Raw genomic sequence first — 23,354 nt, forward strand, 5'->3', positions numbered from 1 at the left:
TTCGGCGTGACATCACATATTTATTTTAAATGCTTTTACTATATTTATTTTTACTAAAGTGCTCTAAAAATTTATTTACATTACACTTTAGTAATGATCACGTTTCTGAAAATCAAACTATTTCCCCTTGAGTTACTAATTGTCCGATCGTAGGTTCGGAGGTACATAGGTAAAGACCTAAAGACATATTTGCTGCCGTTTTTATAGAATATTTCCATGGAATACGAGTCGTAACAATTACGAATGGTATTCCAGATCAGACGTTATTTCATTTTTGACATCATTTGAGATATTCGGACTTAAAAAAATTGCCAATTGATCATTCTAGAAAGTTATAGGTCTGTTTCTATTGGGTAAGAAAAAGCTAACTTCGGGTTTCTATATTAAAAATACCATAAGTTATTGCTACAAGTTGTAGATTTTTAAAATTTCAAACGCATTGTTTGTAAATCGAGGTTAGTAATTACGATTGGTAGATTAATATGTTTATTTAATTGTTACTATGTACACATTGTACTTTGGGAAATTATCTTCGGATTTTTCTAGGAAATCTGACATTTCCGAAATATTCTCTGGTGCGTCATTTTTTCCCGCCAATCCCACCGATGAGGCCTTGCGTCGAGAGGTTTGACAGCGCTATTCTATCATTGGCAGCTGTCAAAGTGTTTTGGCTGAGTAACCTGTCAGGGTTGAGGGTGGTTATGGAGAGACGGTTGTCAATAGGCGTGGTTGCAGGTTGGGAGATGGGTGTGGTTGATCGTGGGAGAGTTTTGGTCAACGTAGTAGGTATGGGTGGGGACGAACGGAGCATTGCGGCAGGCTTTTGGTCACGTCCGCTGCAAACCTGTAAAGAGAGGTATCATTTGAACTATCTGACTGTTTGCTGTCTTTAGAATAAAAAAAAATCACGCTAAAATAGAAAAAATCATATTGTTCCTGTAGTCCTGGTTTTTAAGCTCATTCGATTCGACAGGTTGACATTAGGCCCACTATTTATGGAATATGATACGTTGCATGTTCTAATAACATACAATATATAGATAATATGACTTCATGTTAAACATGAACTTAGTAAGATGATATATAGAATTTAATTATATTTTTAAAAGGCCGGCAACGCACTCGCGTACACATGGGCTGTATCACATAACATCAAGTGAGCGAATAATTTTTCTATAACAAAAAGCACCGTGAGAGAATTCCTTCAATCTATTGAAGTTGGTGATAGTCACCAAATTTTTGAAAAATTAAAAAAAAAGTTTGTAAAGAGACCTGGTGATGGTTCTCCCAGTCCTTGTGCTGGCAGAACGCCCCACAGTACCGGGCCGCATTGCACCCGGAACATGTCTCTTGCGCTTTGCGACCGCAGTTCCAGCAGCACTTAACAAAAATATTAACTTAGTTAACATAATTGTACTACGTCATTTTATAAAAATATATAATTTTTATGCTTTCACGCGTTATTTTGTATACTTACATATTATAGATCTACCTCTATTTTAAGCACGTTCCAGCCATTTCTCAGCCTACACTATTATTGATATATTTAAAACATTAAACAATTCATACAAATTTTATCACAATATTCCTCTAAGCTTTGTTCGCCCATATTGTAATGTAATGCTTTCGTAACATACGAAATTTCTTTTCATCAATGTTTTTAACAATCTAAATTTCCTTTACTCAAAATGCTATTTCTCAAAAACTAATAGTACGACCGTTGTCAAATTTATATTCGTGTCTTTTTGAAGGTTAGGTTAGGGTTTAAATTAAAATGGTTTTAAACCATTTTAATTTAATACAAATAGCTTCAACTTCAGCTGTTATAGTACACGTCTTTCTCGATCTATAAAGTCATAAAAAAAATAGAACAAAAGAACAGTCTTTTCTTAATAGAGACTGTAAGTGTTATTGAACGGTCTTATATTAAATATCCTTATTAGTAAATTCGGTTTGACTTAAATTACTTATTAGTCTTAGTTTGACTAGATCGAATTGTTTCGTGATGCCACAATGAGGAGACAAAGTATAAACAAAGCTTAGCAGAAATAATACTGATCTGGAAATGAAATCTGTTACCAAGACCAAGACGGTAGCTCAACTAATTTATTATTATTAAACCCCCGAATGCAACAAAAACAATGTCTACGAGAAACGGTACTGATGAATATTTAGAAGATGTTCAAGCTTGGGAAATTTTCAGCATCCAGGCATCGGGATAAAGATGGATGAGTTCCCATTGGGATTCAGATTATTTTTGTATTTATCATGTTCTGATAACTAATGATATAAATATCTTTACACATATACTTTTAATTATATATCTTTTTTGGTAATTTCTTATCGATATTGCATTAAATGAATTAATTCTAATAAATTATATTAAACTAACATATCGCATTTGGAGTAAGAGTCCTTGGGTATGTTTCCCGGGAAAACAATAATGAATCTATTGTAAATATGTCAATATTACTTTAAATTATCCGCTGATAAGTATGCTTATATGATAATACCGTTAAGTAAATAGCAACCTGTAAGTTGAACTGTAAATAATTCACGTAATAATTATCGAAATTACACTTATGCCTAACCTGCTGTCCAGCTGAGCTGGGACTGAGATCCCTTCCAGGAGGGGGTGAATGTCTCCTCTCCTTACGTTCTGCAGCCACCAGCTCCAAGGCCTTAGATTCGGCTGCTCCCACCGCCCGCTGTAACTCAAGCAGGGCTTGCCGTTTTACCTGGAGTATGGAAACAAATATTTGTTTTCTATAACAAATAAAGATTTTTTTAAATACGTTATGTAAATATAGTTAACTTAAAATTAAAATGATTATAATTTTAATATTGAAATTGCGTAATATATATTAATACTAGTCGTTAGTTACGTTTTCTTGGTACACTTGAGACAATCATTTGTTTTTCTGGAATTCGGAGACTTCTCATTTGTAAATCTAATTCGAAAATTGTATTATTTTGGACAAGGCGTAGCTTTTCTTAATACAAAAAAAATTGTAATGTTTAGGCATTTAGATGTTAGTGTATTGAGAAAACATGAAAAGTACTCTATCACGAATCTGGAAAAATATTTGAAACTCGAGTTTTGTGGAGGTACTCTTACCTGATTAACAGCATCTTCAGCACGTCTCCTGACCTCTGCAACTCGCTCTTCTGTCTGTCGTACCGCAGCCGCCATTATTTCGCTTGCAGCTCGCTTTATATCAGTATTTTCAGTTGGTTCAACACCTAAAGAAGACAGAAAAGAATATTTTATTTATAGGATTGTACTCGCTACTTTGAATTATCTACGCACCTAGAAAGTAAATCTAAATTAACTAAGTTACGAAAGACTGTTGCTCCTATCGGTAATTTTGTTATCATATAACATGACTCATTTACACACACACACACACACAAAAACGCAAAGTACACAAAATTGTTCTTTTTATACTATATAGAAACTAAAATTATGTACAATGTGTGGCTATATTAAGCAAATACAAATAACTTGCGCCATGGGAACCAGCTCTGCCGTAACTTGTATGATATAAAGCAAGTGCGTGTATAACACACATTCACACAACGTCCGTATTGTCATATTATAACAAAAAGTTGCTAATACTTAATTGAAGATATTCTAGATATATAAATTATTTATAGGGATAACACAAACTGGTACATTACCTGTCCCTCTCTGCTGGAGGATTGCCAGTGCTCGCTTAGTCTTCTCCACCATACTAAGGATACAGTTGAGCATCGTATTGATATTCTTCCATTCGTCATCGTTCTTTGCTAATCCTGCTGGTCGTGGCTCCGTGAATGATGCGTTCATTGTAGATACATCACGGACTGATATACCACCTTAAACAAGAGGGCGTAGGTACTAATTCATTTAATATTCTTAATAGCACAAATATTTTAGTATTTTCAACTGGTATTACGGCAAACGGACGGGAGGTTTACCTGATGTTAAGTGATATGGGCACTCAATGCCAGAGGGCTCGCGAGTGCGTTGCCGGCTTTTAAAGAATTGGTACTTACTGTGTTCGTTAACAGTTTCCTAGAAATTTCTTCCTAAAACCTATCATTTAACTGTCTTACGTAAACAATTCGTTTTATAATATACATAATTATGTATGTTACAAGTTGCATTTAAGAACGGTGGGACACAAAAAAGCTTGGATAACACTGGTCTAGGCTATTTAGAAGAAACTGATCTTAGCAATAAGAACTGGGCTATATATTTATTACCTGATTTGTTATCAGTGTGCCGAGTGTTGGCAAGCTTTTGTAAGTAACTTTTAATTATGAATTTTGTATATTCTAGAATGTTTGATCAACTTTTTACGCTAAAACGTATATGTGAAAACGTGCTGAGTTTCAAGGCATGATAGAAGTAACATTTTGTTTCGGTTCATTAATAAAATTTACAAGCTATAGGGAAATGTACTCTGTCTCTCTAAATCTGACTTCATACCATTTGAATGAATATACCATCTACTAAAAAATTACATACCATCTCTTCTCTCAAAAGGCTGCTCCTGCGCATGATAACCATGGTAAGGGTAGTCAAAGAGGCTAGCATTACTCGGAAGGTGGTAGAACGGTGAGGGGTTGAAGAGGCTAGGCCGCTTTGCGTGTGGGGGATATTCTTCATGAGAACCGTTTGTTTGAGCTTCGTAAAACCTAGAACAATAAATGAGAATACATGTACACAAAATAAATTAGTACGAAGCTTTATACTTAATTAATCGTTACATATATAACATTTCTTATATCATTGCGACATGGCATATGAAGGTTCCAAAAAAATGAATCTTCTTTTGTTTCCTATGGCTTTATAGAACCAAGATAGACGAGCATAAAGCTACCCATAATTTATAAAAAGTTTCATTAAATATAACAATGTAGTACTTACGATGTCAGTAACAATAAAATAATAATTTTAATTTTGTTTAAGATTTCTACTTATCAATTTATAATTATTATTATTGTTACTAGGTTGAGAATATTGTAAATATGGTATATGTGTTTTATTGATTTAGATTATAAATGAAATAAAAAAAATATGTGTGTACTAATGTACACGCGCTAGTAGTTATACTTCTATGGCGTAAAAAAATAAAAATCTATTTAAAATTTTTATCTTTCGACTTGTTGTAGAAAAAACGACACAAACAATAGAAAAAAGGTATTTTGAAAGTTTTATCATATCGTTTATTTAAATATCACAAACAATATTTCAACATAATTAATGAAATGGACATTTTAAAATGTTGACAATGCTAACTTCAGGGCGTCGGAAAAATTTACTGTCATCATTTTCATTTTCCACACGCGCCAAAAGAAGTATAACTTCAAGAACTATATTACCTATTATGATGTTAGTATTATGAGAAAAGATCAAACGAAGTCATTCATGTGTGAAATGGTCACTTAATTTGTTGCTGATTAATGTGAGAATTATTTGAACTTGTGAAGCTGTGCCTAAGACACTCCATATCGGTTCCATACACATTCAAAATTATAAATTGATTAATGGTATCAACCCTGTTATCACAATATTTTCTTATAAAATAAAGACGCTTTATAAACTCAACCCTTTACCGAATCAATAGAAAATTTATAGATAAACTTTTAAACGAGTTGAATTTCCAAACATCTGCCGAAACTTCTCCATTGTGAGATTTTACGAGAACAAAGGCGCTTTGCAATAGATAATTAATAGGCTTCTAAACTAAAATTTGTTTAGAAATATTCAATTCTTTCATTAACCTCAACAATAAGGAAGACAATTCATTTTATACACAATATTTTACCATTAAGATTTTGAGAATTCGTCCTCAGTTGGTATGAACATAAAAATGAAAATTTTAACCTTTCTAAATCATTTAAATGACATCGCTTTTGTGACTTACGAAAGTGACGATGTTGGTGTGAATTTCTACTACGCCTCTTAAAGGAACAGTAAATGAAATTCAATGTGGTTGAAAACTTGACCCCTGTTTGTATTAACATGAAAATGAAAATTTTAACCTTTCTAAATCATTTAAATGACATCGCTATGGTAAGTTACCATGGCATAGATGCTAATATGAATTGCTTTTTTATAGGAGGGGGCAAACGGGCAGGAGGGGTATCTGATATTAAGTGAAACCGTCCATGGACACTATCAATGCCAAAGGGGTCGCGAGTGCGTTGCCAGCCTTTTAAGAATTGGTACGATCTGTTCCTCTTCTACACCTCTGAGAGGAACAGTAAACAAAACTAAATATGGTTCAATTATGTTCGTATAAAATAACATATTTTTATTAAACCTGCTTTTTTAAAAACCAACTCATCTAAATATTATTACTATATTATTTATCTATTCGTATACACAAGAACAGAGTGTCCTTCACTTAATGGAGACTGTATGTAGTGTTTAAATGATTTAGAAAGGTAAAGATCTTCATCTTAATAAGAACAGAGAACTAGTTTTTAACCCAATTCAGTGTCATTTAGTGTTCCTCTAAGAGGTGTAGTGGCAATTCATACCTTCGTTGACACTTTAGTAGCTCTCTATAGCGATGTCATTTAAATGATTTAGAAAGGTAAAGATCTTCATCTTAATAAGAACAGAGAACTAGTTTTTAACCCAATTCAGTGTCATTTAGTGTTCCTCTAAGAGGTGTAGTCGCAATTCATACCTTCGTTGACACTTTAGTAGCTCTCTATAGCGATGTCATTTAAATGATTTAGAAAGGTAAAGATCTTCATCTTAATAAGAACAGAGAACTAGTTTTTAACCCAATTCAGTGTCATTTAGTGTTCCTCTAAGAGGTGTAGTGGCAATTCATACCTTCGTTGACACTTTAGTAGCTCTCTATAGCGATGTCATTTAAATGATTTAGAAAGGTAAAGATCTTCATCTTAATAAGAACAGAGAAGTAGTTTTTAACCCAATTCAGTGTCATTTACTGTTCCTCTAAGAGGTGTAGTGGCAATTCATACCTTCGTTGACACTTTAGTAGCTCTCTATAGCGATGTCATTTAAATGATTTAGAAAGGTAAAGATCTTCATCTTAATAAGAACAGAGAACTAGTTTTTAACCCAATTCAGTGTCATTTAGTGTTCCTCTAAGAGGTGTAGTCACAATTCATACCTTCGTTGACACTTTAGTAGCTCTCTATAGCGATGTCATTTAAATGATTTAGAAAGGTAAAGATCTTCATCTTAATAAGAACAGAGAACTAGTTTTTAACCCAATTCAGTGTCATTTAGTGTTCCTCTAAGAGGTGTAGTGGCAATTCATACCTTCGTTGACACTTTAGTAGCTCTCTATAGCGATGTCATTTAAATGATTTAGAAAGGTAAAGATCTTCATCTTAATAAGAACAGAGAACTAGTTTTTAACCCAATTCAGTGTCATTTAGTGTTCCTCTAAGAGGTGTAGTCACAATTCATACCTTCGTTGACACTTTAGTAGCTCTCTATAGCGATGTCATTTAAATGATTTAGAAAGGTAAAGATCTTCATCTTAATAAGAACAGAGAACTAGTTTTTAACCCAATTCAGTGTCATTTAGTGTTCCTCTAAGAGGTGTAGTGGCAATTCATACCTTCGTTGACACTTTAGTAGCTCTCTATAGCGATGTCATTTAAATGATTTAGAAAGGTAAAGATCTTCATCTTAATAAGAACAGAGAACTAGTTTTTAACCCAATTCAGTGTCATTTAGTGTTCCTCTAAGAGGTGTAGTGGCAATTCATACCTTCGTTGACACTTTAGTAGCTCTCCATAGCGATGTCATTTAAATGATTTAGAAAGGTTTGGATTTTCATTTTAATATTAATACCAACCCAGGACGAATTCTCTAAATATTTATGGTAAAATATTGTAATACATTGTATTGTAGTACATAATATATATGTATAAAATTAATTGTCTTCCTTATGTTAAAAATTCTTATTAGCAAATTAGGTTAGACTTAAATTACTTAATAATCTTAAGTGAGGCTAGATCGTAAAGTTACATGTCTTAATAAATACACATGTATATAAAAAATCTGCTTAAGAGTAAATATGCACATAAGTCGCTAAAAATACTCAAATCGATTTTTGTATATTAAAAGGGACATACATTACTCGGTTTATATAATAACACAATTAAGTAGTCGTATGCAGGCGCACCGTTGTTTCGATAATTATTTATTGCCTATTGCCTTTCGCAAATAGTTTGGCCATAGATATTGCTCTTTGTGCCAAGTTACGAGTGGATGCGATATGGAATTAGCTTGAGTGCTCGTTATCTTTATCTGTGATTTATGACGTTGCTCATTCAACATTTACGTAAATTTTATGAATCAAGCACTGGCAAAAATTGTTAGTGTCTGTGGATTTAAAAATAAACAGATTTTACTTTTAACCGTCTATAATTTGCATTTGAATTAAATCTTTTTTCTAAAATAAATAGGTAAATTAGGTTCCTCTGATAGATGAACTTCAGAAATTCTTCAGTCTCATCCTTCGAAGTCATGTCTTTCTCTGCCATAAAATTATGGAATACGCGCCCCGATCCCATACGATTGACTTTTGCAATTATATTTTTTATTTGTAATTGTAAATGTATTACAACCTAGCATCGTGATACACCCTTCACTCTATTTTTAATTTTTTTTTGGTTTTTAGTACCTTACCCTAATATTTATTGGGTCCCTTACAAGGGTTGCCTGGAAGAGATCGCTTGTAAGCAATGAAGCCGTTGCCTCCTTAATGTAATCTGAATTTATATGTACCACATATGTAATTCAAAAAAGTGTTAATCAATAAATATATTACACATATAAAAGGCATATAGATTATAACTTATTATTTATTTTAACAATAAAGCTAACATTACATATAACTCCAATGCGGAAACCACAAAGTATCACATACAAAACAATACATACACATACAAAACAACTTACCACTAACAGATTTAAAAAAAATACAAATAGACTATTAACTGAAATGACCTTTTCACAGTTCACTCAACGGACAATTTAAAACGTCTTTTAATCATGAATTATTTCCATACATTGTGTTATATTGTTGTTACTAATAAAGAAAATTCGCTTCCATCTGCGTTTTGTAGTGGTCACGAGCGGCTGGCCGATACCCAATAGGCGCGTTGTCGCGATGCAATCGAGAACACATAATGTACGAGCGCGGTTTTTGGCTCAATTAATTATTCGACTAATGGCGGTTTTGGCTCTGATTTTGTTTGCTAATATTTTAATCTTGTAATTAGCGGTTTGGCAAAAATACAGGAGCCATATTGCTATGGTTGGAGCTTCATTTAGATAAAATATGGCGGCACTGTGATAACAAATTTAATAATGGAATAAATACTTAAATTATCTTAATATACAGGGTGTCCCAAAAGTCGACGTCAAGTCGAAATTTTCTCATAGGTAATGCCACACCAGTTATCAGAAAAATAAAAATAAATTAAGTCATGTATTTTTGAAGTTATGGAAATTTTCCTTTTATTCCAGAAAATGTACACCATGTCACAGTTTTTTCATTCCTGTTGTTGCAAATATTTACTTTTCTCTTACGTCATCCCGAATAGTGCTTTATGTAACCTATGAACCTAAACCCTGTGCCGATCACTCCAAGTTGATCAGTCCAAATTTTTCGCACTAGTTCAACTGATCGTCCTGAAAAAAAAATGTACCACTCCAGTTTGGCAAGCAGCTTTAAAATTTCGCGCATTTAATAAGGATTCTAACGTGGTATAACAATTACTTCATTATTTCTTAGATCGGCCATAAAAAAAATTTTTGTTAAACAAAGTCTGTTTTTAAAAATTTCTCTGGCATTACAAAAAATGATTCTAGTGTACCCAAAGCGTTCCTAATAACCTGTCACGATGTTTGTCCGTGATGGACTCCTAAACTACTTAACCGATTTTAAATTCAATTGGCACACCGTGAGCAGTCTGGTCCAACTTAAGAGATAGGATAGCTTAGATCATTAATTATAGTCGCAATTTATGTTATTGCAAATTATTAGTCTATAATTAATTGACAGTCACAATTATCTGTTAACTCCAAAAGATTCTAACAGATGTCGGTACTTTTCGACTGGACTGTAAGTAATCAATAGATGGCACTGCTATGGTAAACCGACAAACGTGTCACATAAGCTACAATTCAATATCATGATTGCCACGTGTTATTGAAGCTAAAGTATAAATTAAATTTATTTTGTAGTAAACGAAATACCGTGAAGTTCTATTATTTAATTTTTGGTGTTAGCATAGCCAACAACGTGTTACTTAGAACGAAGTGTAAATCAAATTCAAATTATAGTGACGATAATACAGTGCAATTATTCTTTCGTGTCACGGTATTAAGGCTAAATAATACCACATTAAGGAGAAACGAAGTTCGAGGGGGCAGCTAGTTATAATATAAATATGAACAGGATTTGAAATTTGATTACTAGAGACATTTAATTAATGAAAAATATCTAGTTGATCTTTTCTAGTAGAGAATATTTTGTTACGATATTTCTACAGCTACAAAATCACTAGAAGTATTGGCAGCATTTAGCATAGCAATTAATGGTAAACTGTTGAATAACTTAAGATACACTGATAACACGATCCTAAACGCAAAGAGCTTTGCTGGTGTACAGACTTCGGTCAACTTAGTAGCCGCCGTGAGTTCTGAATTTAGTATTAGCATAAACGCGAAAAAGTCAAAAGACATTACAATAAGCAGAACACCAGAACTTTTACGCCTCAACAATCAGATACGTCTAAAAAATACGACATCTAGGCACAGTGATTTATGAAAACTAAAAAAAAGCAATTTGTGACAAGCGCCTAAATTACATCTTAGAAAGCGCTGTGCGCGATGTTACTTCTTCTCTGTGCTGCTCTACGGCGTAGAAGACTCTAGGACGCTAACAGACACTATGTCCAAAAAACTGGAAGCGTTCTAGATCTGGGTTTATCAATGTATGCTCAAAATATCTTCGACAACCGTGCAGGACAACAATGCAGTGCACAAAGAAGTGCTTATGACGTTTAAGAAAAGGAATCTTGAGTATTTTCGGCATTTTACAAACACTAAAAAATACTAGCTCCTCGACTAATCATATAAGCAAAGTGGCTGGTAGAAAGAGACCTGGTCAACTGAAACCTTAGACAGTGGTTTGGCCATAGTTTTTTTTAGAAACGCGGCATCTAAAATTAAACCAGCCATGATGATCGCCAACCTTCGTAAGATGGCACTATAAGAACAACAACACTGTTATTGTCTTTTGTTAAAATAGCTTTTACACATCAAGAAAAAAAAAACAAAAAAACTAATCAATAACTATAAGTTTTAAAAATAATACATAGCTTTAATCCGTTCAAAAAGTGTTTTTCTTAACAACACTGTTATTAGAATTTGTTCTCGCAATTATTATTTTATTTGTTTGTGTTCGAGCTGTAATGATTAATCACAGTAAACTTTTAACGAATAAAAAAGTCATCGTCAATAATGTATCAGCAAAAATAAACAGAATTATAGCTTTATTTCGTGACAAGATTCGTAACAATCTTCAATCAAATACCTGTGTTTTTCCTTTTAACTCTGACATTAATAAAATTGACATTATTTAAACGAATAGCAATCACCTATAATCAAAGTTCGCTTAATTGCTCTATAAAGCTGAAATTGTGTAGCTGACTTATGATCGACAGTTGTTATTTTAATTATATTGGTTATTGCTTTTGTTAACAACGCCTTCATAGAAAATAACTAGGTTTAATAATATACGTAAGTATGAAGTCATATGAAATTATTGAACGAGGCTTATATAATGGTTTCGGGAAATAAATTTTGTTTGAAATAGATTAAGCTAAGTAATGCATTACAACATTCTTAGACCTGACCTTCTTTTTAATTAAAGGCTACCTTAATATAACAAAATGCGTGCGTGTACTAGTGTACACCCGTAAGAAGTGGAATTTCTCTATAACCTTATTTTTTCAAGAAATGATCTACTATATACAACTTTGCAGATATTGGTTAAATAAAATAAAATTAGATAAAGTTGAACAAAAGGTTTTTATCATCAAAGACATGAATACAAATAATACAATTATTTCATTTTACCCTATTACTACTAAGATTATTACAGAATTTCATTAATTGTAATAGAATTATTAATATCATTGTTATCGTTATTATATACTTTTTTATTAATGGCTTCGAATCTCTTCGAATCAACCGTGGTATGGACAATAAAAACATGGCGCGTAACGGAAAAAACGTGACTCGTAACGGAATAATGTGACGCGTAGACGAAAAATGTGACGTTTTTTTTAAAACGCCGATAAAGAAGTTTCACTTCAATAAATTCACATTTATATATATGAAGACTGTTATAATAAATGTGTTGGCTTCAGCGTGCGACTAATTTAGACTTTCTGTCAATGTGCGCTTTTAACACTCGCTTCTATGGTGAAAGAAAACATCGTGAGGATCCGGCATGCCTTAAACCCATAAAGTCGACTATGTCAGGCACAGACTACTCACCTACTTGGCTATTTAATTTATATAGTTGGCTATTAGGAATGATTACGGAACAGTTACAGAAATCTGAGACCCAGACCTAAGGTTGTACCGCCATATGCTATAATAGAAGTCTATTAATAATAAATTTCAGGCGTCTTATCAACAATATTGATCACAGTAAAAATATGTTTTCCTAATTGGCTATATACATACATTTTTTTTAATTTTTCCTATGAGAAAATTTCGACTTGACGTCGACTTTTGGCACACCCTGTATATGAAAAACAACTATATTCTAGGTTTCCGCGAAAAATAGAAGCATATCCTTGCCATTAGTCAAGCAAATACATCACCTTAAACTTACAATAGAAATACATTTAAACATTCAATTTATAATAACTATTTGGTTCATGTATTACGTCACGCAATTTTTGGAGATGCTTGGGAACCCCCCCCCCCCCCCTCATGAAACGTACCGTAACGTTTTCTGTATCCAATAGTAAAACATTTCGTGACCACCCCCAGTGACTCTTTACACATAAAACTTACATGATGATGTAAAGTACTGGAAAGTCGACAATAATATTATAAATACGCATCGTAACGTTTTACAAGAGGACCCCCCCCCCCCCCTGAGAGAAGACTGAAAGAAGAGTTGAATAATATGTTTTGTTCTAGGAAATTATAAAATGGGATTAATTTTAAAACTTCGTCTACATTTTCGATTTCGGATGTATTGTTTTTCTCCATATCTACTAAGCATTTTTAACTTGACGTTTATATAGGTATATTACTTGAAATTCCAAAAGTTAAATATAATAAAACTAGTAAACGTTAAGCGAATCATTAAAAACAAAGTTTTATAACTAGTACAGTTTGCTGACAAATCAAAACTCTAATGTGCCGCCTGGGTCCCTAATGGTTTGACGATTACGAACTTTACGTTAGCTTTACACGTCGCTTTAATACGTATATCACGTGATAATTACTATTTTAAATGTGTACGCTTAGTAATGTTCTATAAAATATAAAAATATAAATTAATCGGAAATTTATTAACCCTGATTTGTTCTTTATTAAGAGACAAATTGGAGAGCTTTATTTATTAATTAGGTAACGTAATATACTCACATAGTCTATGGGATAGAATAGAAAATGTTCCACTAATGTTAGTATGCAGCTACTCAAAAAGTAAAAAAATAAAAAAAAAACGCGGGCCTGTAAAGCGGTTCTTATAATAAAAAATCTTGCCATACTGCGGGTTTAATTTCTTCAAATGGCAACATCTTTTAGAAATTCGACGTCATTATTGAGTGTCATTTTCGTCATCTGTCAAAGTGTGGCGTAGAGTCGATTGTGCGTGGTTATTGTGAGTTATATGTTATTATGCCAAACACTATTAAACACCAGATAAGGAAGTTAATTACATTACAATTTTTATCGGTAATCAAAATCAATAAGACTTTCTGAAGGGATGGACTTTATAAATAATGTGTCAAATTTCATGCCAATTTGCATGTGTGTATATACTTAGTGTTGATATAAAGTTAATTTAGCGCCGTCAAGTCAGGATTTTATCGGTATATCGGTCGGGTTATATCTGTGTATATGGCCATATACAATAGAGCTTGTAGGTGCGCATGCGTGTGTAGGTAAACATTTGTGGGATTGTCATTATTTTATGTACTCCTAGTAGTTTCCATTCCCGACTGTGTAACATTGAACTTTCTGTCTTTGTGCGCATTTAACACTCGCCCGTATGATGAAGAAAAATATTGTGAGGAAATTAATTTGTATTAATTTGTAAATGATGACATGAAATAGGTCAGGCCTAAAGGTAGGGCCATTCGTGAATATATAGATTATTTTACGTAAATGATATATAGATGATATGATACAAAAACCCATCAATGTCTACATTAAACTACGAACTATGTATTTCACATTTTCCAACATACCAAGGAACCATATACCACATATAACTGGACGTGCTGCCATCATAATATACAATGAATAAATATCTAGGAACACCCTAGAATATTTCAAGCCGCATTAATATGCGGATAGCTAAGTACATTTTGGCAGGCGTTAATCATTAGAGTGTAAGTGTAGTGGAGTTTTAGCAAGCTGTTCTAACAATTTAAGAGGCCATTATTTAGTGCGGGTGCACCTAACGAATACCGTTGTTTGCCAAACTGGCGCATAACTATCGACTATTACTGGATAGTGCAGCTAAAATAAATGATTTTAGGTGCGAAATTTCCAATAAAATAATTAAAATTAAAGTCAGATCAACAGACTGATAAATGTTTAATTATATAAATAATTTATTTATATTCAATGCCAGATATATAACAGTATAGTAGAATTGTTAAGATTCAATATTAAGTTAGACAAGACACGTTTCAAAATGAAAAATATTTTCAATGAGTCAAAATCCACAAAATTTGGTGTTGGACATTTGATTACAGGAGTTACATAAAACAGTTTCGTATTATATAAAAAAAAGTATTTACGTTCTTTATTACCTTTTTTATATATGCATAAAACAAACAATTATCCAAAGAACTCAATTTAATAGTAAGTGCGCTAGTTGTGGAAGTTGGTGATCAACCTCCTGTGCCTGACACACGCACGGGGGTTTCCTCACGATGTTTTCCTTCACCTTACGAACGAGTGCCAAATGCGCACATAGACGGAAAACTTTAGTGCACAGCCGGGGATCGAACTTATGACCTCAGGGATGAGAGTCGCACGCTGAAGTCTCTCTCACATAATTGGTACCGAGAGTAATATTCAGAAACGTGACCTAGCCCTTAGTATGTCAATACGGAAGGTTTAGTTTGTGCTAAATCTTTGAATCTTACCTTGCCATTATATTTAACCGCGCTGTATGCATACAACATTCACAACATTCTCCCTCAACCCCATACTGATATGAAAATATTCGCAAATCTCTAAGAAAGAGCACACTTTCATGCTATTGGCATGTTATTAAGGCTTTAAACAGTTCAATCAGATCCGACAATTGCGTACAATGGGCGATGTCATGCCGGCACACCGCAAAAACCCGCGCCACAGTGCGAATGACAGCTTACGTAAAGCGTTTACCCATCGAATGAGAAGCGATTCTGTCTTGTATTAAGCAGTTCATACTTGAACAACGATACACTTATTACAATTTCTTGTTATAATAAAACAACTAGCATGATTGATATTCCATATAAATAATATTTGAAAGTATTATAAAAAAAATACACTGATTTCTTGGTTAATTTATTACTTGGATAGCCCGGTGAACTTCGTATAACTTACATATATTTCTGTAAAATGTGGTGAGACCTCAGTACAAATTTTATTTTTATTTATTCTCATATGTTTGATTTTTTATTGTATTAAGTCCTAGATGTTTTTTTAAATATAATATATTTAATTAATCTATGTATGTACTTGTACCATTGCCATCTTATACGTAGTTCATTGATCCCCTAACTAAAAAAAACAATCGGACGGGAATCAATAAAATCTTTGAAGGCGGTTTCGACTACTCCATCATAGTTGAATTATTGACCTTGCAAAAAGTTATCCAAATTTCGAAAAACTAGTAATCTTTTGAAGCAAGGCCCGGGGAGTACAGTGGATGTCTTAGATATTCCAGTTGAAGCTCCTTTCATCCTTTTTCACCTTCCCAATTTGCTTAAATGGATTACAACTTATCACTAACACCGCAGACTGCAGCTAGCTCAGATGTAGTTTGTGATGGATCCACTTCCACAATAGCCTTCAATTCTTAGTTATCAACTTTGGCCTCCGGCCGTCCACAGGTCGAAATTTCCAGAACGAAAACGTAGGGACCAAAACGTACTGTGTTTTATTTTGCGACACCGCCGCCATATACATCATTACTCCTTCAAGCCGCTTCTGCATCACTACGGTGGAACTCGTCCTCGTTAATAACGCATGTTATATCAGGTTTTCCATTTTATAAATAGAGTAACTATGAATCATGGTCAGAATCATGATCAAAATTGGTCAAATCGGTCCAGCCATTCCCGAGTTTTAGCGAGACAAACGAATAACAATTATTATATATACGTATAGATCTACGTTGTAATATTGAAGATTATATAATTTTTTAATTATTTATTTTATGTTCACGCCATTATATAACTAATAGTGATTAAATAATACGTATTAATACGAATGTCCTTTAAAAAAATCCGAATGAATAAAACCGCGTTCTTGCCGTCAAGAACTTAGGAATTGGAATGAAATTGTATTCATAGGCAGATTTTCTTTACAAGGTTTCTGTATGTAGGTTATATATTTTATTTCAGTTACTAGCAGTAACTTAAGTTATGCAATAAAATATAGCTTTAAGTGGCTTGTAAGCATAATCCCAAGTGTCGAGTGGTGTGGGGCACAAATGACCTGTCGCTAACACTCACCTGCCGACCGATGCGCACTCGATACACGCTCTATTCGACTTTTAATCGATTCTCACCACAGCGGTCTACCCATCGATAAATCGTTGACGATGGCACTCATTAATCCGATTATTATCGGAGTTATGGTATAGAAAATATTTATGGTTTAGAACAGTGTTTCTCAACCTTTTTTGTGCCGTGCCCCACCTCATTCTAAAATTCTTATGTCCCTCCCCCCCACTTCACGTGTATTGAATAGTAAATGATAGATTTTAGGAAGAAATTTAGAGGAAATTGTTAACGAAACAGTCCTTCAAGAAAAGAGCGTACCAATCCTTTAATACGCACTCGCGAGCCCTCTGGCATTGAGAGTGTCCATGGGCGGCGGTATCATTTAACATCAGGTGAGCCTCCTGCTCGTTTGTCCCCTATTTTATAAAAAAACTGTAATTAAAGTTCCAAATAATTTAAAAGAAATGTCGAAAAGCCCCGTTTAAGAATCAAATCACCCCCCTGTGGGGCGTGGGCACCACGTTGAGAAACACTGGTTTAGAATTAAGTTATTTATCGTTGGTACACCCAACTCTTTACCCGGTAATAACTATTCCAAATTGTAACACCCTATATTTTGACCCAAATGTTCATTCACGTACTTTACACAAGTATGTATGTTAATAACATATACTTATAACACACTTATTTCTGTGAATGCAATGCGTGTATGTACCAAACAACTTAGTTAATATTTATACATAGTAAAAGGTAATCCTTATTCTGAGTTCAAAATTTATTAAAGAGAATTAAAACCTTTTTAATATATATTTCTTATTTGACGTTCATAAGTGTACATTGTGGTACCTATATGAATAAATGATTTTTGACTTATAATTTTAAAGTACTTACGGGTCACTAGCGCGCCGCTTCGCCCCCGGTTCAGCGGAGCCCTGTTGCGCGAAGATATCCCCTTCACCAGCCGCCTCCAAGATTAGATTCTCATGTGATCTTATGTATTGCAGTGGTGTCTAAAAGTGTATTATGTTTAAACCTCACGAACGTTTCAAGAAATAAAATTATACTCCAATAATTTCTGAAGAGTTTTGTTGAGTTTAATTTACTAAATTTAACGAACAAATAGTTCATGTCGATTTTGAAGCTTAAAGCTCATGATTAGGTCTGAAACACAGAACGTTCTTCGACATCGTGTGACAGGCTTAATATCGATATAGAAAATTTGTTCTTGTTTCTTAATTGTAATTAAGATAACTCACACTCTAGTTATGTAATATCATGAATTTGCGTTTCGAGTACATTTTGTCAATCGTGGTCTCAAGTTTATATACTTTATTTCTTTAAAATGTTTATTATGGAATATAAGATACAGGTATCACTTATTCGACGTCATTAAATTTGTATCACAGAAATACCTACTAATCGGCAAAGAAGACAGAGGGTGTGGGCCGAGAGTACCAAAATTTAGTATTATATTTTATAAAATATATCATTATAAATTCATTGACTAAAACCCCCTAAAAAGAGCAGTGTTAGCCTAGTGGCTGCAGCGTGCTACTCTCATCCCTGAGGTCGTAGGTTTGATTCCCAATGGACTTTATTTCTTTGTACGCATTTAACTTTGCTCGAACGGTGAAGAAAAACATCGTAAGGAAACTGGCTTGCCTTAGACTCACGAAGTCCATGGCGTGTGTGAGGCACCGAATTCTGATCATCTACTAGATACAGCCTATTAGATTGAGAAACGATCATGAAACACATACAGAAATCTGGGGCCAGAAATTTATTTTATTTTAAAAGTACCTAAAATACATCTTGATTAAAAAAATATTGCAATATTGATAACAGTTGTACAGCTGTTAGCCCTCTATAAAACCTTGATTAAAGGTCTACGTACTAAAATTAATAAACGTCAAAGTACTTTACAAGGTACCAAAATGTTTATATACCTGTTTCATTCTTCTAGCTTTCGCGTGTAAATCTCTTTGCGCTAATGGCAATAAAGCCCTCAGAAAACCGGGTACAGAAGCTCGAAGAGGATAATTGGTGCACTCTTGGACACCTGCTTGGAACTCTTCTATGTTCATCACTCCAGCCTAGCATGTAACAAATGTAACACGTTACGGTAACAACAAAAGAACACAAAAAACTGGAGATGTGTCTTTTTATATTTAAACCAAACATTTGTTTTGTCGTAATGGACCTGAAGTCCGAAAGTTCAAATTTTGATAATCTTTGGAATTATTAATGAATTTTGAAGTACCCAGGATTCACCAGAAGTGCTTGTTGGTATTTGCAACCTTTTATTTTGTTAGGGAAAAATTACGAGATACGTCATTAGACCCGCATTAGCAATTGTTAATACTAATTTTCTTTATTAGTTTGACCTTAGAGTTTATGTAACGTTTCGAATACTTAAGCTTTTGATAGTTCAGAATGTGTGACCCGATACATTGCCTACTAAGAAGAATTTGAATTCAAGTTCAAAACTCTCCCATTTCCTAGAAGCTGACCTATTGACAGGAAATAAAGGTGAATATTATATTTTTGTGTGAATATTTATTATAGGTACTTACAACAAGATTAAATATCAACTGTCGCACTCTTTCTCCGGTATCGGCACTCACGTCATTTGCAAATTGGTGTAGGGCAGATAAAAACTTGCGGAGGCGTTGCAACGCTGGAGCAGATTTTGATCCTTCAGGGAGTGGTGGTGAAAGGGACTCGGTGGATGAGAGCGCAGCTAGAAAAACGTAACTTAATATAATGTTAAATTTGAATTATTATTTTAAAATTCCTTTCGGAAATTACTAGCTATAGTTTTAAGTTCAAATCACACAGCGAAAAGTTTATAATTAAAGTATATATATTTTATTGTATAACTAACCAGTTGTTCCATTGACCTGCGGACTAGGAGGTCCAGGAGTGGGAGATGATCTGGTCTCCTCCTGGTCAGGAGATCGATCCTTACCGGACGCTGTAGCTGTAAAGACAAGAATATTTGCAAATTTCTACTTTTGTTTGAGGAATAGGATTTTTGTGACGTATTTTCTTTAATTATGATATTCAGAAATATTATTTGTAAATGCCTTTCCTTTAGAACATCAAACTATCTATAGATTACAATAAACCCTGTCTGTATAGGAGTTAGTAAAATTTATATATTTTTTTAGAAGCAAGCTTTTTTTTTTTTTTTTTTTTTTTTTTTTATAAAATAGGGGGCAAACGGGCAGGAGGCTCACCTGATGTTAAGTGATACCGCCGCCCATGGACACTCTCAATGCCAGAGGGCTCGCGAGTGCGTTGCCGGCCTTTTAAGAATTTGTACGCTCTTTTCTTGAAGGACCCTAAGTCGAATTGGTTCGGAAATACTTCAGTGGGCAGCTGGTTCCACATAGCGGTGGTGCGCGGCAAAAATTGCCTTGAGAAACGCTCAGTCGTGGAACGTCGGACGTCGAGGTGATACGGGTGGAATTTTGTATTTTGCCTCGACGTCCGATGCTGAAACTCAGCTGCAGGTATTAATCCGAACAACTCCTCTGAACACTCTCCATGGTAAATGCGGTAGAAGATGCAGAGTGACCCCACATCTCTACGCAACGCCAAAGGATCGAGCCGCTCGGAGAGGGATTGGTCATCGACGATTCGAACCGCTCTTCGTTGGATACGGTCAAGTGGAAGGAGCTGGTACTGGGGAGCCCCCGCCCAGAGGTGAGAACAGTATTCCATGTGGGGCCGTATTTGCGCTTTATAGAGTTGCAAGCGGTGGCCCGGAGTGAAGTACCGTCTCGCCTTGCTGAGCACACCAAGCTTTTTGGAGGCTAATTTAGCCTTTCCCTCCAAATGACCGCGAAACTGAACGTCGTTCGATATGTCAACGCCAAGTATTCCGATGCTGGCTGTGGCTTCAAGAAGAGTGTTTTCGAAAAGAGGAGTAGCGACAAAGGGTATTTTTTTCGCGGAAAACGCGCAAACTTGTGTCTTCTTGGGGTTAAATTGGACTAGGTTTAGTCTACCCCAGTCCGAGACTCCACGTAAAAGAGTTTCGACTTCAGACACAAGTTTGTTCCGGTACTCATCGACAACTGCCCGAGAAATACCTGCCCGGCCAGTGTAAAGAGTATCCCCAGTGCTGTCGTCCGCATAGCAATGAATGTTGCTAAGTTGCAACATGTCATTGATATGCAGAAGAAACAGGGTCGGGGACAGAACACAGCCTTGTGGGACCCCAGCATTCACGGGTTTAAGGTCGGAACATGCTCCGTCGACGACGACCTTGATGCTCCGATCGGCTAGAAAGCTGGAGATCCAGTCGCATAATTTCTCAGGAAGCCCGTAGGCTGGTAGCTTCGAGAGCAGTGCTTTGTGCCACACCCGATCGAAGGCTTTCGCTATGTCCAAACTAACCGCTAGTGCCTCCCCCTTGGACTCAATTGCCTCTGCCCATCTATGAGTAAGGTATACTAGAAGGTCACCAGCTGAACGACCACGACGAAAGCCGTACTGATAGTCGCTAATCAGCTGGTGGCCCTCTAGATAACTCAAGAGCTGGCCATTAATAATGGATTCCATTATTTTGGAGAACAAGGAGGTTATTGCGATTGGGCGATAGTTGGATGGATCAGTGCGATCGCCTTTTTTAGGGATCGGATGTATCGAAGCGGTCTTCCAGCACTTCGGGACAGTGCCGAGCGAGTACAGGTACCGGAAAAGGCGCGTCAGGACCGGAGCCAACTCAGGAGCACATGTACGCAGCACAATTGGAGGGATACCATCCGGCCCGCTCGACTTATGAATGTCCAAGGAAGATAGTGCTCTGCGAACAGCACGTTGCTGGAATGTGATTTCCGGCATTGAGTTATCACACCGCGAAATCGCCGGTGGTGATCTCCCCCGGTCATCCAAAGTCGAGTTGGACGCAAAGAGACAGCCCAAGAGGTCGGCCTTCTCCTTCGCAGTGTGGGCGAGCGAGTCATCCTCTCTGTGCAGCGGTGGTATCGATGGCTGACAAAAATTCCCTTGTACAGCTTTGGCGAGAGACCAGAAGGCTCGGGTCCCAGAAGGGAGTTGGGCCAATCTCTCGCCAAATCTGGCGATGTGCTCTGACTTTGCCTTAGCGATTTCCCGTTTGAAGGACCTGGAGGCTGAGTTATATGCTTTTTTATGTTCGCTGGTATTGGCATCACGAGATATCGCCGCTTCCGCCCATGCATTAAAGCATTCTCGCTTTCGACGCGATGCCGCCTTGCAAGAACGCTTAAACCAGGGCTGTGACCTGCCACCGATCGGCACCGCAGAGAATGGAATAAAAAGTTCCATGCCCTGCAGAACCACTTCGGCGACAGAGGCAGCGACGGAATCTGGAGCTTCCGACGAAAAGCACATAGGCCCCCAAGGGTAGGACGCAAAGAAAGACCGCATCCCATCCCAATCTGCTGACCGATAGTGCCAAATACGACGACAACCCGAAAAACGGGGCCGAGGAGGGCGCGTAGTAGGCACAGTACTCCGGACCACACAATGATCCGATGAACCCAATGGCGGGTCAACAGAGACTTGATAGGTCTCCGGATGTGAGGTCAGCAGAAGGTCCAACAAAGAGGGTTTATGACCATCCACATCTGGTATTCGCGTAATCGCAGGGACCATTTGTGACAGGTCGTAAGCTAAAGCAAAGTCGTGAAAGGATCTTCCCGCGTGATCGGTGGTTTCCGAACCGAGCCAATCGGCATGGTGAGCGTTAAAATCGCCAAGTATCACGATTTCAGCGGTAGGAACCCCTTCGAGCAGGGAATCTGTAGCCATTTGGATGTGCTCAATGAGTCGCTCAGTTTCGGTATTTCCGCTATGGGACCTATACAGGCATGCGTAGAATCGCGGATGGTCATCGCAGTCTACGCGCAGCCAGAGGCTAGATAGGTCCCTTCCTTCAAGCGACCCGAGGCGACGAGAACAGATATCCTCTCTGACGTACACGCAAACTCCCGCCCGCGGCACAAATGAATGTTCCAATTTGTACCCCGGGTAGGAGAGGTAGGAAGTATCAGCCGGGAAGGATATCTGAGTCTCAGTAAGGAAGAATAAGGCCGGCTTCGCAGTTTCGAGGTGAAAGTGAACCGCGTTAAGATTAGAGTTGAGCCCCCTAACATTGGTAAAGTCCACTGAGAGCGTGGAAGGGGATGCCTTCGGTAAATTCTTCCGTTTGCCCCGAGATCGAAACTTATAGTTTTTTGAGCAGTTTTTGCCCACCCCAGAATACGAAGGGCAGCCTGTGCATCCACCACCGAATACTGATTGTTCCGATGATGGACGCTCAGAGGGGGATTCTCCACAGCGGAAACGTGTGGTACCCCCCTGGGGTAATCTCTGTTTAAACTGCA

The 23,354-nt window shown here is 36.0% G+C and overlaps 1 protein-coding gene across 1 annotated transcript in view; it reads right to left on the reverse strand.

Annotated features, from left to right (window-relative positions):
- LOC123707089 (protein CBFA2T3) overlaps nt 1-23,354 on the reverse strand; it is a 54,065-nt gene continuing 30,711 nt past the window's right edge. Inside the window, exons 3-12 of the mRNA XM_045656874.1 lie at nt 19,862-19,957; nt 19,551-19,717; nt 18,924-19,070; nt 17,869-17,987; nt 4,514-4,683; nt 3,682-3,858; nt 3,119-3,243; nt 2,592-2,738; nt 1,273-1,380; nt 1-844 (exon numbers count right to left, since the gene is read on the reverse strand). Of these exons, the coding sequence (XP_045512830.1) occupies nt 581-844; nt 1,273-1,380; nt 2,592-2,738; nt 3,119-3,243; nt 3,682-3,858; nt 4,514-4,683; nt 17,869-17,987; nt 18,924-19,070; nt 19,551-19,717; nt 19,862-19,957 (1,520 nt within the window). The 3' untranslated portion in view covers nt 1-580. The remainder of the gene's footprint in view (nt 845-1,272; nt 1,381-2,591; nt 2,739-3,118; nt 3,244-3,681; nt 3,859-4,513; nt 4,684-17,868; nt 17,988-18,923; nt 19,071-19,550; nt 19,718-19,861; nt 19,958-23,354) is intronic.

Source organism: Pieris brassicae, chromosome 3 (assembly GCF_905147105.1).
Source record: "Pieris brassicae chromosome 3, ilPieBrab1.1, whole genome shotgun sequence".
NCBI classification, from domain to species: Eukaryota; Metazoa; Arthropoda; class Insecta; order Lepidoptera; family Pieridae; genus Pieris; species Pieris brassicae.